Source organism: Schistocerca nitens, chromosome 5 (genome assembly GCF_023898315.1).
Source record: "Schistocerca nitens isolate TAMUIC-IGC-003100 chromosome 5, iqSchNite1.1, whole genome shotgun sequence".
Classification (NCBI taxonomy): Eukaryota; Metazoa; Arthropoda; class Insecta; order Orthoptera; family Acrididae; genus Schistocerca; species Schistocerca nitens.
The window spans coordinates 244,006,695-244,023,066 of record NC_064618.1 but is presented as its reverse complement, the minus strand read 5'-3'; the positions used below and the strand labels follow the sequence as shown (position 1 = coordinate 244,023,066).

The 16,372-nt window shown below is 41.3% G+C and overlaps 1 protein-coding gene across 1 annotated transcript in view; it reads left to right on the top strand.

The window, feature by feature from the left end:
- Positions 1-882: 882 nt before the first annotated feature.
- LOC126260213 (solute carrier family 15 member 1-like) overlaps positions 883-16,372 on the top strand; it is a 212,065-nt gene continuing 196,575 nt past the window's right edge. Inside the window, exon 1 of the mRNA XM_049957509.1 lies at positions 883-947. Coding sequence (XP_049813466.1) covers positions 914-947 — 34 coding nt within the window. The 5' untranslated portion in view covers positions 883-913. The remainder of the gene's footprint in view (positions 948-16,372) is intronic.

Below are 16,372 nucleotides of genomic sequence, written 5' to 3'. Positions count from 1 at the left end.
AAATCTTCCGATTTCTCCACTTGGCACTCCATTTTCTAGCATTCACAGCTCTACTCTTTATCTCCATATAACAAAATGACGTATGTAGACTCACTTAGCAACAGTGACATGCAAATAAAAAAATGAAAACCGATAAATGAGCCCATAGCAACCGGAATGCCAACATACAAAACAGAAACGATGCGAACTTATGCACCGTGCTAATATAAAAGTAAGCATAACCCCTTTCTTGTCCCGTCCGGAGATTAAGACCAGGGAGTGATAACATTAGTTCTGTAAGTTGTGGTGCATTTCTCACAGTGAGACACTGTTTACCATCTGGCCGATACTTCTCGCGCTCTCTTTTAGCACTTGCTTTATATCTTCTACGAGTTAAATTGCTTGTATTGAGCCTTATCCACATTATTGGCATGCCCAGTTTGGTGTTCTTCTGTCTCGAAGCAGGAGGTTGTCTTTTGTTAATAGTCTTTAACTGTAATTTCCTGTTCAGTCATTCATATCGATGACTCTTTATTTTTATTCTTATTTTGCTTTCGGTCCTCAAAAACTCTACAGAAATCATTGACTTGTTCTAAATTAATCACACAGAAAAGCGAATCGCGGCATTTGCATACGTTTTGTTGCTCACCAGAAGTAGCTACTCTTGTAAACACTGCTGCACGATCCTTAATAGGTGATGCAATTACCGCGTGTATGTGGCGTCCGGATCAAAGCGATGCGAGTCCGCGATAAGTTCCAATGTCTATGTTGCGTCAAACAATTGCGTACTGAGTGGTCGCCAGTGTATAGCGGCGGGACGTTTGAGGTCAGCCGTAATCAGCACCGCTTCGATGGTCAGTGATTGATAGGTGCACCCGATAAGCCGATATATAACAGCTCAGTAGCACCTGCGCGGCTTTCGTCAGTACCAGCCATGGACAGCGCCAAACACTCGGACGACGGCGACAGTAAGTACCTAACTCGGCAGATTATGAATCTCCTTACTGACGCTCTACCAAATCCTCTGTGGCTTTATTCGACTCCAGGAACTAGACCTATGCAATACAGAACGAGAACCACCGCCATATCTTTCGTATAAGAAAAATTTTCAGACTGTAATGAAGGTACTGGTCTTCTGTACGAACACAGTCCCATACAGCAAAGAAACCAATAAAATACGTGGTGTTTCTTTGAACCAGCCTTTTCTCGTAGTGACGGCCTCCAGAGTCGTTACGAATTTCATATGTAAGAATGTACCCCTCGGCAGCAGAGCTGATTATTATAAATTTCATTACAGCAAGCAGTCATAATATTTTCATTTAAAAGCCAGTAAAAAAAGGGTGTAATTGGGAGAATCGAATTTTTCTCATCAGTTTGTGCTTATTTTTTGCTTCTATCATCAGATGTTTCCGACGAGTTACTTCATGTCGAAGTCAGTTGATAACGTGAGATAAAAACTTCGATCCGTTTTCTCGGATCCATATTTCGATATTTATGCCCTCTGCCCTCAAATTATTTTTTTCAGTTGTTTCTATGTGAAAAACGAAATGAAATAGTACACGAAGATAAACTAGGATTTTTATGTGTAGCAAACGAAAGAAAAATCCTTCATTATTAAGCAAATATTACAGATATTCACACAAACACTGGGATCAGTATTCATGATACAGTCGAAGCAACAATGGGCATCGAGATACAAAGCATTAGAAGTGCAAGCAGAAAAGTGTGCATAATTCAGCCAGTGGTAAAGTCATTTCTTAGACAGGAGTCAGACTCATTTGATTCTTGGTAGTGAATATGGAGAGCTACTGTGGCTCAAGTACAAGCGAATAGAAAAACCTGTATCTAAAAGAATAAGTGTAGATGGGAGATACCCACCTTGATACACAGAAGAAAATCAGGAAGCTTCTTAAGAAGCAGCACAACAGATAGGAAACAAGGCATAAATCCGCAGACAGACAAATGTTATTTGATGCGCGGTCGGCTACTGGAAGGACAATGCAAAAAGTCTTCACTAAGTGCTGTAGGAATATATTATCACAGAACATGTTGAAACATGTCCGCTTTCTCAGAGCTTCCGCAGCGTCTGGCGAAGTCACGGCCACAAACTCTTGGCACAGTGCGGTGCTCGAGACAGATTGCTCTGCAGACTTCGTCCGAAACGTTAGTTGGTGGACCTTGATAATTTGTACATACTACCAATGTAAATAAAGATCGCCATCCACACTTTGACCAGTGAGACATGGTTAAAATTGTCACTTCTTCTGTAACAGTAATCAGTACCGTACAGCAATCCGACTGTTTCTAAAAATCTCTCAAATCCGACTACTGTATTGGACAACAAACATCGCAGTCAGTCACTATACCGTCACCAAGCACTTCCTACCATCTCCTTTGTACATCACATAGGATCACAATCTACAGTCAAAAGCCGGCCGGTGTGGCTGTGCGGTTCTAGGCGCTTCAGTCTGGAACTGCGTGACCGCTACGGTCGCAGGTTCGGATCCTGCCTCGGGCATGGATGTGTGTGATGTCCTTAGGTTAGATAGGTTTAAGTAGTTCTAAGTTATAGGGGACTGATGACCACAGATGTTAAACCCCGTAGTGCTCACAGCCATTTGAACCATTTTCTACAGTCAAAGAGGGTAAAGTCACACGCAAGAACACCACACTTCAAATTTTTATTAGAGCAAAACACAATTTATTATCTTCAAACAACCAAGTCCGCTTCGTTTGTTAAGGCAACACCTACAGCTGATTGCTCTGTGGGCTTTTGGGCGGCCTCTTCTAATGCAGTTCGTGTAGGCTCGCTACACCGCAACAACCGCCTTGTATACGGACTGTTGACTAAGACGGTTCCCACCCCCGCACACGGGATCGCACTTCCGAACACTTTCTAAGCTTTCAGCACCGAGAGAACAACTTTACTGATACGACTTCCGAAGTAAACACCGCCACACCACCTCCGCTCCACAGTGTATCCCAGGAGGGTTGCCCGCAGCTTCCTATATTTCCCGGACTGCGACAGATCTAAGAAGTTATTTTAATGTCTAGACTTTTAGACCAGTCAGCCTTCAGGGCAGAAAGTAGGCACTTCGATTGGAAATTGTCTGTTAACGCCCCTAGTACCTCTGTAAGCTGTTGCTGTCTGCCAAGATTGCCAGTAGTTTGTTCCCAGAAGAAAGTATTAACAAACACTAGACACCCACTCGCCTCTGAAAACAGTCGGGTCGGGCCAGGCTTCCTCGCGTCAGCCAGACTAGGAGAATCCCGCGATTTATTCCAGGCTGGTGAACAGCTGCAGTTCCGCGTACACTGGAAAACTGGCGCAGGCGGCCGTTCACAAGAGCAACTAATATTAGCCAACGTGCTCGACTCGGAAATGATACGTTACAGAGTCCCAGAAACACAAGCAATATCAGTAGTATTGTAAGGTTATGGCCTAGACAGGAAGCGAAATAGACAATAGTAAAACCCAAGCCGAAATGAGGAGTGCTATTTTCGATTGTTCCTCAGCAAAGAAAAATCAAGAAATGTTTCCATAATTCAACGATAACACTGATGACGAATCACAGTAGTAATCGGTACTAGTAGCACTGGAAAGCAACTTAAAATGCTAAAACTCGGTAAGGCGTCAGGGCCCGAAGGAGTCTAAAAAATGGTTCAAATGGCTCTGAGAACTATGGGACTTAACTTCTGAGGTCATCAGTCCCCTAGAACTTAGAACTACTTAAACCTAACTAACCTAAGGACAGCACACACATCCATGCCCGAGGCAGGATTCGAACCTGCGACCGTTGCGGTCAAGCGGTTCCAGACTGTAGCGCCTAGAACCGCTCGGCCACTCCGGCCGGCCCGAAGGAGTCTGTCTAGTTCTAAAGGGTGAACACGAACTTCGTCGATTAAATTTCGGTGGTTGTGCACAAATATTTGCCGAGTATTTCGGTATAACGGACCCGTGGTCTCTAGTGATTCGTTACAAAGCAATAGCATTTCGTCTGTATATCACTCCCATTTATCTTTGAATCTCTATTGCACTGAAATTATCTGCACAGCAGTGTTAATGTCGATTGTATGCGCTGTGTGTCTCGTTTTGGAAGAAACTTGTTCTATTTATTCGCGTCACTTGTTGTTGATAACACTAATGCCTTCTTTACTCTTCAAGCTTACGCTCAATACTGATCGATTCTGTCTCTGGTTTGCTTTCCGCAGTTGTGAGCTGTACATTGACACGGGTAGGGTTGCTGATGAAGAATTGGCCAATAGCACTACTTGTACAGGTTTATTTAATGCAGTGGAAGAATGGTAAAATAACACCTTGCTCTGATGTTCTCGAAGTACCGGCAACCACATCACATTACTCTGTTTTGTGTTGCACGTTTTGGTGATTGCATAGTAAAGGCTACTCCACTATTGTGACGTTATTTTCAGTGAAACAAAGGTTGTAGAGATAAGAAGCCGAATTAATCCTTATAACATTATTGCTTTGTAACCAATCATCGGAGTCCAAGGGCACCTTGTACATAAATATTCAGAAAATGTCCCTGAACAGCCTCCAGTGGATTACTATCTCGAGTGGAGTACTTCTGCTCTTGACCGTAATTTATCGCAGATCCTTTGAGGTCGGCCGAAGTGGCCGTGCGGTTAAAGGCGCTGCAGTCTGGAACCGCAGGACCGCTACGGTCGCAGGTTCGAATCCTGCCTCGGGCATGGATGTTTGTGATGTCCTTAGGTTAGTTAGGTTTAACTAGTTCTAAGTTCTAGGGGACTAATGACCTCAGAAGTTGAGTCCCATAGTGCTCAGAGCCATTTGAACCAAGATCCTTTGAGCTGAAGTACGTTCCTCATGATCGGAAGGAGCACAGATCACACCCATCCACAACTCAACTCGCCCTCTTCATACATTATACCCTAGGTGCTACGCACCGAGAGAACCAGGTTGATTCGGTGTTCCTAGAATTTCAAAAAGCTTTGATTTGGTATCAACACATGCTCGCCCTCCTTCGTATTACTAATTATAATAATGGGTGGTGGTTACAGGCTTCATCTGTCGACATTTCCTGCTATCGTCTTGGGTTGATCTTGGTGGATTTTCTCGGTTGTGTTTGTGTCTTCTCAGGGCGACCATGTTTATTGTGACTTCTGGTAGCCTTACATTGATGACAGTGAGGTTGTAGGCCATGGTTTAGCACCACATCGACGTAAAAAAAAAAAACACTATATGATCAAAAGTATCAGTACATCCCTATAAGATAGAATTGACCATTCGATTCAATGAGAGGTGGATCCGCCAAGGCAGGGAGTATTGTGTTGTCAGAAGACAAGCGGTAACAGCTGAATGGGTCGCTCAGGAGAGCTCATTGACTTCGAACGTGCGTTAGTAACTGGATGTCACTTGAGAAACGAGTCCACCGGGGATAGCTGCCCAGGCCGATTGTTGGTGATATGATTGTGAAGTGGAAACACGAAGAAACAATCACAGCTAAACCATATCAGGTAGACTTAATGTATGGTAGGGGCTCGGGTTGAGACCTCTACTGTTGTCCGGATCACGGAGCACGAAGTGCGGTGGAGCAAGCCAGTCGGCATGCTGTGCGTAATGCCATAACATTAGCGAAACAAGAATTTATTGATTAAATTTTAGAATCGTATTTTCTCCTTTGTGTTGTTGCCCAGGTCGGCAGTGGTGCAGCGCACACTGTCTTGGAACTTACTGATGCTGTCGCAGCGAACAGCGGCGGACGTCGTTCTCGGCGGCCAGCTTACGTAATCTCGTTATCAGGCAGGTGACAGGCCTCGGAAGCGAACGGCATAGCCTATATGACAGACATCGCTGATCAGGACGGGGACTGAATTACCAGAGCAATCTCGTTGACATCGAAGGGGGTGTGCTCAAGTAACCTTCCATCAGTCCTGCTTGGTGTGTGGATGGTCTGCAGCTCTTGAACCAAGAAAGGCTGAAAATGTCGATGACTGCTTTTAGGTGCCAGTTGGGGACAGCAGCGGTTAGCGCAAGCCCCAGGTTCTTCGACATATGGACAGTGCGTCAAGCACCATCAATTCGGCTCAGCAAGCTGTACGTAATAGTTCCCACGTCTTCTCAGTAGTGATTACAGGTCGGCAGCTCATAGCGACAGTGTACTGTAGACCAAGCAGGTATTGTCACGAATTCGGAAATCATCTGGGCGAATGGTAGCAGCGCATCTCAGGCTCGGCAACATCACTGGAGGGATCGATTCAACGACTGTGGTTATCCGTTGCCGCAGGGTTTCAAGATCTGGTACACGTGTTCGGTAGACCTCTTCCTTGACATAACCCCATAAAAAGAAGTCTAATGGGGTTACGTCAGGAGAGTGTGGAGGTCAAACTGTTGGCCAATCACGACCAGGAAAGGTCATATCGGTGTAGGCACGGATGTCCAAACTCCAATGAGGCGGTGCACCGTCTTGCTGAAACAAGACATCGGAGTGATACAGAAGCAGCTGAGGAACAGCATACATTTGCAACATGTCCAGATACACTGCAGATGTGATGGTAGCCTCAGCGAAGAAGAATGGCCCGATAATTCGATCGTGCAATAGCGCGCCCCAACATTTACCTTTGGACTGCCTCTGGTGCACTTCATGACCTCGCCAGGGTTTGTGAACCCCAAATTATGGCGACTCACTACTCCACTGACAAAAAAGGTCGCTTCGTCGGAAAAGGCAATTCGTCTGAGATAACCACCATCGTCTTCAATACGTGATAGCATTTCGACCGCAAAGTCATATCGACGTGTACTGTCATTGGGCAACAATGGAAGTGGAAGTTTACTGATGTGTGAAAAAAACTTTGATAGTTTGTAAACAATTAGACACCAAAGTCATATTTGTATCTTACTTCTAGCCTGAGTTATCAATTTATGTAATCAGGGAAAGACTTTTCGGATACCTTGTTTCCCAAGAACAGCTTTTAGGGCTTCACCTCGTTGCTTTTCCTACATATCAGCAGGCTGACAGGTGTTCCTAAATCAAACTGTGCTGTTACAATGACGTGATAGCTTCTTCTCGCTGAGGTCATGTTGCTGATTTTATAACTCCTTTTTGCTCGCGTGAGGTGAGGCAATCTCTTCCGGGTTTGTTCCATTTTCCGCAATGTCGGCTTTGTGTATTCGTCGTTTTGATTGCGACACGGGGCTTTGGCCTGGTTTGCCCTGGCTTGGTGCTGGCTGGAGAGGACTTCGAGAAAATTTCATATTTGTCCCTAATACATTTGTGTCGTGTAATGGTAGTGATGAACAGGAACCGTCGACCGCTGCAAAGGGTGGTTGTAAAAAGTCGCAGAAAACAGCGGAACGAAATATTCTTGAGTCCAAAATGCTACGAGAAGTCCACCTAGCACAATAATTGTGCGTAGGAAGTTAAAAAGAATAGGTCACAGTGGTCGAGCAACTCATCATAAAGTTTCTGTAGTCAGTGCTAAGTAAGCTTGAGTCGGTGTAAAGAGCGATGTCACTGGACAGTGGATGACTGGAAATGAGTGATTAATCATGCTATACCATGTATCAGTCCGATGAAATGGTAGGAGTTTTGCGAATGCCTGGAGAAAGTTACCTGCCACAATGAATAGTGCCGATAGTGAAGTACACAGAAGATTTTACGATGTAGAGCTGTTTCTCGTGGTTAGGGGTTCCCCTTATCGCTCTTGAGAAAACGATAAAAGGGGAAGGATGTAAACACTTCTTACAGCGTTGTGTACAGCGTTCAGTGAAGGAACAGTCTGGAGATAATGACTGTTTGTATCAGCGTTACTAAGGATCCTTTCATCAAGGAATATTTGTGAGACAATGGTTTGTATACAGTAACACTCCTGGAATGGACTGGTTTGCACAAGCTCCCGATCTGAACCCGAAAGAACGCCTCTGGGATGAGAAACAACGTCGACATCGCTCTAGACTCCAGTATCAAACATCGCTGCCTTCTCTGGTTTTAGCTCGTGGGGAAGAATGGGATGTCATTGCTCCAAGGACATGGACATACTTCACTGAAAGTGTCCCCAACAGAGCCGGGGTAGTCATAAATGCGAAGGGTGGACACATCCCATCATCCAGTATCAATGTCCATTAATAACTGCTTCGATATTTCTATTCAGGCAGTGTTGTGTGTAACAGGGAGGGAGGGAGACAGAGACGGGAAAAAATGACGCCGTACAGTTCGCGAGAATCTTTTTACAAAACTTAAAGAACAGTCTTTCACGGCAGAAACTACAAGTATTCTTCATCCCACTATATGTCACACTTGTAGAAACTGTGCAGGTAAAATTAGGAAGAGGCGTGTAAGCAGCCAAACTGCCTTGCTGCAGTGGTGAATGGAACGGTTAGAAATCTTATGATATGTTCTATATAAAAAAAAGTGCACTCTGCTCCGTTTTTCATGGTGATTCGAAAAGAATAGATGCAGGTATTCCGATAATACAGACTTAAAGACAATATTTAATGACTCCGATAGATTTCTTAATTATAAAAGATCGGGTTGAATCATGGAACGGACTCGGTTGAACTATTTAAGATTTTATCAGTTTCCTTTTTATGTAAATGGTCGCATAAGGACACTTCCACTACCTTGTGGTAGTCTAGCTTGTTGTTAAAGGTACTTTTAGGTTTTCTTCTCAACGACCGTTAGCATGCTGCTAGAGTTTAGAAAACGTCTTTACAGAGGCTTCGAAAAACGCTGAGTTTTGCGTCAACTTTTTTAACAGTGCAGTGATTTTCGAATGTAGTGTTTTGTTTGTACCTCATGAAAGCTAAGTTTTCTTTTGTTGTCACGCGTGTTTGTTTTCAATTTTACCACGGGAGTGCTGGTAAATTCAAAATTTGAAAAATATTTGAGTTGCAAAGTGACATTCATTACACTTAACTTGGCAAGAACAGAGGGTAGGCCTATTATTAGGTGTATAGCATTCTTTACGTTTCTATTCTCTGTCGGCTTGTACACATTTTTTGGGGCCTAAATCTAATTTCTAATGTGAAAGACTCTGTTCTCACCGGACATGTAGCAGACATGGTGGTAATAATGGAGCCCAGAAAACAGATGAAACGAAGGTAGACAGCTCTAATGAAGACTCCTGAAGCTCTGTCGTAGGTATCATAGTATGCGCCCCGTTATTTGAAACATGTTAAATTATTCAAGTGTGTGTTCTAGTGCTTCACCACGAGAGTCGATGATTTCGTACCTCAGTGAACCAGTGTGGCATCAAATTCGTCACATATTAGGTACCGTGTTGGAGCTGGTTCATTCATACGTGACAGTCCTTTAAAGAGACAGTACATGCACAAGACAAGAACGTCCTTTTTACTCTAATGAGTCTCTGGCACAACAACTTGAAAGCTAATGTGGTCAGCTCATTGCTCGAAAAAAAAACTGATTAACAAAACCTCATATTCCATATTCTCTTTCGTGTCGTAACATCCGTCAACTCGTAAGTGTTACCGTCATGTCTGAGTTCGCGCTTGTAACGGGACCGTACGGCCTTCCCCTCACCGATTTGATTCGTATTGACAGGGTGTGGAGTGCATCACTAGGAATTTAACATGTGTAAATAAGACGATGCAGCTCTCAATCGTATTCCAGAAAATCGAATCTGAAAATTTTAGTCTGCTTATGTACTTCGAATGGTCGCTAATCTGTAACGAGTTTGCAGCCAAGCGAGTAAACGTTTAGTTTCATAATCGCGAGGTATCTGGATCGAATCTCGCTGCTGGTACTACTTTTTAAGAGTTATTTGGACCAATGCTATTCTTCGATATGCGCTGTACGCTGCGAAACTGTGTGGCGACCGAGAACCATTTATGAATGTAAACCATTTTTTTTTTCAATAGACACATTGACAAAAACCGTGGACACGAAAAAATTCGGCGTTCATTACGTCTGCTGTATGTCGTGATAATTATTGTTTTCCTATGTTTCCACAGTCAATATCATCCTGATTCGTGCAGTGCTGCATAAGTTATATGTTATACTTGTCACAAATGTAGATAGAATAATATAAATAAAATGACTCCACTGATTTGAATATTTTCGTGTATCCATTTTTTCATTTCCAGTCTACTTACGAAAAAAATCTTTTTTTCCTTTTTCCTGTTAAAATTTACGAAAATAATAAATAAATGATTAAATATTGATACTTTTCACGATCATAATAAATCTGTTGTTAGAATTACGTGAAGATGAAGAAAAAAGATATCTCGTGCTTATGAAACTACATATTTACTCACTCGTCTGCGTTCCTACAAAGCATACAGAATAAGGACGCAGATAATTTTCATACGCGATTTCCTCAAAGCTGTTGAAAGTCCCTGGCGTGTGTGGCCGAGCGGTTCTAGGCGCTTCAGTCTGGAACCGCGCGACCGCTACGGTCGAAGGTTCGAATCCTGCCTCGGACATGGATGCGTGTGGTGTCCTTAGGTTAGTTAGGTTTAACTAGTTCTAAGTTCTAGGCAACTGATGACCTCAGAAGTTAAGTCACATAGTGCTCAGAGCCATTTGAACCATTTGTTAAGTCCCATAGTGCTCAGAGCCATTTGAACTTTTTTTTTTTTTTTTTTTTTTTTTTTTTTTTTTTTTTTTTTTTTTTAACGTCGCGTCTTTCTGTTTACTTGTGCTGAAGTCCTAGTCGTGCACTACATATCCTGTCGAAATGAATCAAATCGATGACAGGAAGTTCGTTATGATCCCCTCGTTAGTCACAGATACTGCAGATCATGTGTTCCATTGCAGAATATCAAACGGACGACTTACTTGAAAAATGATATACATTGCTTTCTTGCCACGTTGTAAGTTCGCTTAACTACTGTGCGGCAATAATTTGTACGAGTGTTGATTTCAGGTTGGTTCTGTCAATGTTTTTACTTGTCCTTACTTGTATAATACGTTTTAGGAAGCCGTCTTTGTTTACCACAGCGTTATTTGCAGAATACCACCGCGAGTAATGGTTCTTCGTCATTGCGGCGCCCATATTATCTCTACTACTTCGTAGCAACAACTGCAGCCCAACATAATTTACTTGTTCATTATTCATCATCTTTATCAATTAGAGCCTGACATCCACTGGTGAATGAAGGGAAGCTGTAGACCTTTCCATGCGTTACCATTTCCAGCGGTACCCATCCATGCCGCTAATGTACGATTTCTAACGTAATGTAACAGTCTTCCATTAGGTGTCGCTTGTGTCTTATCTTATCTCCTGGGATCCAGGACTGAACGTCCTTGCTTTATCAACCATCTACTCGGCCCATGACCTGCTCACCTCCACTTCATTTAAAAAAAAAATCAGCATTACGTCTTTCACTCCATTATGTCCACTCATCGATTTCTTTGTTTTGCTGTGTTTCCAAGTAGTTCCCTATATCATCTTATTGACTGTTCGCTGTGAAACCATCACACATTTTTCGTGACTTTCTTATTAAAAGTCGATGTCACATTGCCATAGGTAAGACTGATAATACACACTAATAACATGTTTTTCGTTTTAGACTTATGGAAATCTGCATTTTGAAAACTCCTAAATTTACCAAAAAGACATTATGTCTGATATTCTCTCGTGTTAATTTTTATCGATGTCCATTCTGACCTCCTCCGTTTGTTTCGCTGGTTATTAAAGACAAATGAGTGAAGTTTTTTAGCATACATTAAGTGGATTGCATTGCTTTATACTGCTGATGACAAGGCACAAGTGGAGAGGAGCATGATTATAAAGCTGCAACCATTATACTGTATGAAAAGTGATGTTACTTACCTTGTCTCTTGTATGTAGTCAACTCGAAGTTTCTTTCATTTGTCTGTTCAATGTCGATTTGGATAAGTGCTTACTTTCCAAGAAGAGATCCGGTTTTTTCCGTTATATGCATTAAATTGTATAATAAAACCTTGTGGAGCTTTTCTCATTTTCATTATTTATTGCTGCCGCCAGAAAATCTCAGCAAACAAAACAGAACTGTTAATATAGTATATCAATTCCCCAACCACAGAACAACAAGAAAAGTCTCCAACACAACACCGCTAACACGCGCCAAAAGTTAGAAGCTAACAACCACGGATGTGAATCTCTCACTGCAAAGATATTACGAGATAGCGATTTAGACATTCAGAGAAAGTCAAAGGAGATTAATAATATACTTTATATAAGTTTTAAAATTATCATAAAATTAAACAAACAACAATATCAATAATAATTTCAAAGATCTTTGGATAAATTTGTTTAGCATAGCTTTTTCGAAATAATTCCTCAGTACACTTTTTCTTAATATTTGTGTGTCTGCAAAATAATATTCTACAACTTCCTTGATTATAGTCAAGAAACTAAGCAGACTTACTCAGTTAAGTAAATATTACGCGACTTATATATAAAGGTAATGGTAATGATAATAATAAATGACAATCTAAATAATAATGAATATTGGAAAATTAAGAAATCTCAGTCTAATAAACATTAAATAATTTTGTCGTTACTTTGGAATGAATATCAATCACAATATCCAATGCGACTTAACAGATAGATCGATATATATAAAAATAGCACACACTTATTCACTATTTTATCTTTTATACTTTGTGAAGATATTACTTGAACTATCTTGGTGGTATCAAAACGACCAATTAAGTCCTCGGGCACAAAATTAATTTACGAAAGCGCTTGTGATAAATGCTTTTGTCGAATTACCTCTGTTGCCTAGCAACCAACTTTCAGTACACATTTCTGACAGACGTAATCAAGTGTTTTTCGCAGACAGAGTTTCCGTTTCACTCCCTGGATTATCTGATGATAATGCTATATCTACGTATCGCTTAATCTTCGTATTACTGTTAACCGGAGGATTATGTAGTATTGTCACTTGAGAACAAATTAGTGTATTTGAACTACTCTTATATTTCCATTCCTCAATAGGCTAAAACAACCAAATTTCTTGTGTATTACCATTATGTGTTATTACGAAGTGTTATCAGCTACTATCTGGCTTTTATGCCTTTGCATATACATTTTTAATCACTAGGCATACCATTTGATGCTTGGATAACCCGAACTGATGGTATATAACGTAAACACTACAGTGGGAGGTTCAAATGGCTCTGAGCACTATGGGACTTAACATCTAAGGTCATCAGTCCCCTGGAACTTAGAACTACTTAAACCTAACTAACCTAAGGACATCACACACATCCATGCCCGAGGCAGGATTCGAACCTGCGACCGTAGCGGTCGCGCTGTTCCAGACTGAAGCGCCTAGAACCGCTCGGCCACTCCGGCCAGCGCTACAGTGGGAGGAAAGCAACCAAAGGCTACGCTACAGATACTTAGGATCTATTTATTTATTGTTTGGCATAAACGCTTGGGCGTGTATGGTACATTGGACATTTAAATTAGTCCAGATGAGGAGCTAAGAAAACAAGGACATAAGGTTTTATGTATGTTACTCATATACTACGAGGTGTAATTACAAAATAATGGACTGCTGGTGTCACAGAGTAAGTACGCATGCGCCAAAGATAAACGACCAATAGCTGTGAGGCGTGAAGCCTTCTAAATTGAATACCCCATCTCCGGTATCTGCAGACAAATCAGTATGGCCATGCTTTCGTTTGTGTAAGACTTGTTATTTTGTTTTGCCGGAAAATAGTAAGTGTAATCGAAGTGTAATCAAGGCCCCCACATTCGATTACATTCCCTGGAACCAGGGTGAGAGAAGCCCCCCCCTTTCCCCCCCCCCCCCCCCCCCCCCCATGTTTTATATCGCGTGCTACATTGTAATTATAATTGGATGGTTATTTCTTACCTAAACTATTTCTAGAATGTAATTTAAAATACAGAGTATAATTACGGTTACTATTTTATAAGTCGAAACTAAACTTTATTTAAAAGATTAATGTACTTAAATACGATCACAGCAATGATATCTTCTTAACGAACTGAGACTAAAATGAAATTAGTTAGAAAAAACTAATATTAGGACCTATGTCAATCATAGACACTGGCTACAAAATAAGACTACTTAATAACAGTGTTCCAGGCTTTCTTATAACTAAATAGATCAGTTACGGGTCGGAAAAGGCAAGAGTTTTGGACAATTCATTCTCAGTTGCTAAAACTGCCAATAGTTAATACGACTTTGACCTGTTGTGCTCCTTTACCAAGTTTTAAAGAGTTCGGCAGCTTACTAAAAGGACTTTTCAACCGTAGAGACTTACTGAAATCATACAAAAATGCGTAATTTCAGAACACATGTGTCATGACAAAATCCTAAATAGCTAAAAGTTGTACAGACCTAATTCCATCTGCTTTGGGTTTCCTTTTGCTTACAAACTCTGGAGAAATGTCAACTGTCTCGGTAACTATTTTTATTTCATTCAAAATGGTTTTCTATGTATCTCGTAGGACCTGCATCTCACTAAGTAAGTCTTTAATTAGTTGCACCTGTGCGTCGAGGGAAATTCCTTTGTTCCGTATTATGATGTTTTTCTGATCAATAGAGGCGACGATCCTCTACCAAAATAATGACATCAAGAGCCCTTTGGAAGATTCAGAATACTTCTTGAGCCCCAGAATAGTATTTGTTGCTGATTTAAATAACGTGGGTACCCCATCCACCAGGAACTGGTCTAAAATATTGAGGATCGGAGGATAGTGCTTCAAAATCGGGCACACCGCTTGTACTCTTTCGCTCCAACCAGTTTCAGGAAAGCTTTGCACAAACAAAGAGAGGTGCTGTTTCATCAGTTTCCAAAGACAGGGAGCTAGAGAATAGAGAATAAAAACTTACACTGTTCCCTAAAATGTCACATCATAATTCAGTTTCAGAGAGTGACAGACATTCTTGACTTGACACCACTAGTGTGAACCCGCAGGTAGCCGAGGTCATAGCTCTGATCACGACAATCCGGAAGATGTACTCGCAAGAGTTCTAATGTGGACAGTATTTCATCAGTTATGGCCTCGCCTGTTTTATCACTAATATTCATAAATTCAATAACTCTTTCACGAACTTCGAATGCCTTTTTTTCTATATTTTGAAATATGTAGCGCAAGAACTACCGTATTCTGCTCCTGGTGGAATATGTTAGGAGTTGCATCAACAACTATTCCATGGACGGCAAGGATCTTCTCTTTGATGTAAAACGGTTTTCAATAGTTTTTCGCCCCATAGAGAAATAAATTCATTCTGCAAGTACCATAATAGATAGCGAGCTTCACCTTTCATACTTTTGTTCGTCAGTTGGTTTTCTTTTACTCTGGCTAGATGTTCACGAGTTACTTCGTCATATTTTTTCCAGTTAATTCCAATATCCCCCAAAAAATCCATTGTGAACATCACTAGTCTGAATATTTGTTCTTTGGAAAGGTGAACCTCTACTACTTAAGAATAAAGCGCTGTTAACAATTACTTGTAGTATACCTTTCCAGCTTGTTGCTTCACAGATAATCATCCCTTGAAGGTTATTGTCTACACCAGGACCTTTCAGTGATGTTTTCCATTCTAAGTAGTGTTTCCGATGCTCAGAGCTTTTTTCATGCATCGTAACAACCAGTAAAGTCTATTGTAGGGTGTTTTTGTGGAGAAAGCCCTTCTTTTCTAGGCTTACTCTGATTTGATTTACAAATGCTGCAAAGTAAACAATGAATACTGGTTTTCGACTCACTCCACAGTAATCCTTCACGTGGAAATTTTTTGCTAGGTCGGTTATTGGCTGTTTTCATATACAGCAATGTCTCACGGAAACGTTTCCCTGAGTGGTCGTTTGTAAAATACTTTCATGTGGTCTGAAACGCTACGAAACCAGAATACGACGATGCTAGTTCTTGCCGCAGTTCATCACCCATCGCTGGAGGATAAGTAGCTGGATCGTCCAAAAGTATTCGTTTATGAACAAGGTTAGCACATTTTACATTACTTTCTTGACATACAGGTAGAGAATCTCTGTCGTTTTTTGTTTCCTCCATTATCAATTAATTGTTCAGAACCCAAAGCATCTTGTATTTGTGTGATCTGTTTTACATCTTTTTACTCGGAAACCGACTGAACAACAGAGCACGAAGGACGGCTGTCTGGGACTGTTGTAGGTTCTGACATATTGTAAGGCTGAACTTCCCGTAACTCTTCTTTTTCATGACACTGCAAAAATTTTGTTATAATCCGACGACCTTTAACTACATTTTCTAATTTTTCGTCCTGCAGCTTTCTTCTTAAAGCTCCAGATTTATGTTTATAGCTCGACATCTTAACTTGTTGTTGTGTTATGTAATCTGAAATGAAACAATTCAGTTCAAATGGTTCAAATGCTCTGAGCACTATGGGATTTAACATCTATGGTCATCAGTCCCCTAGAACTTAGAACTACTTAAACCTAACTAACCTAAGGACATC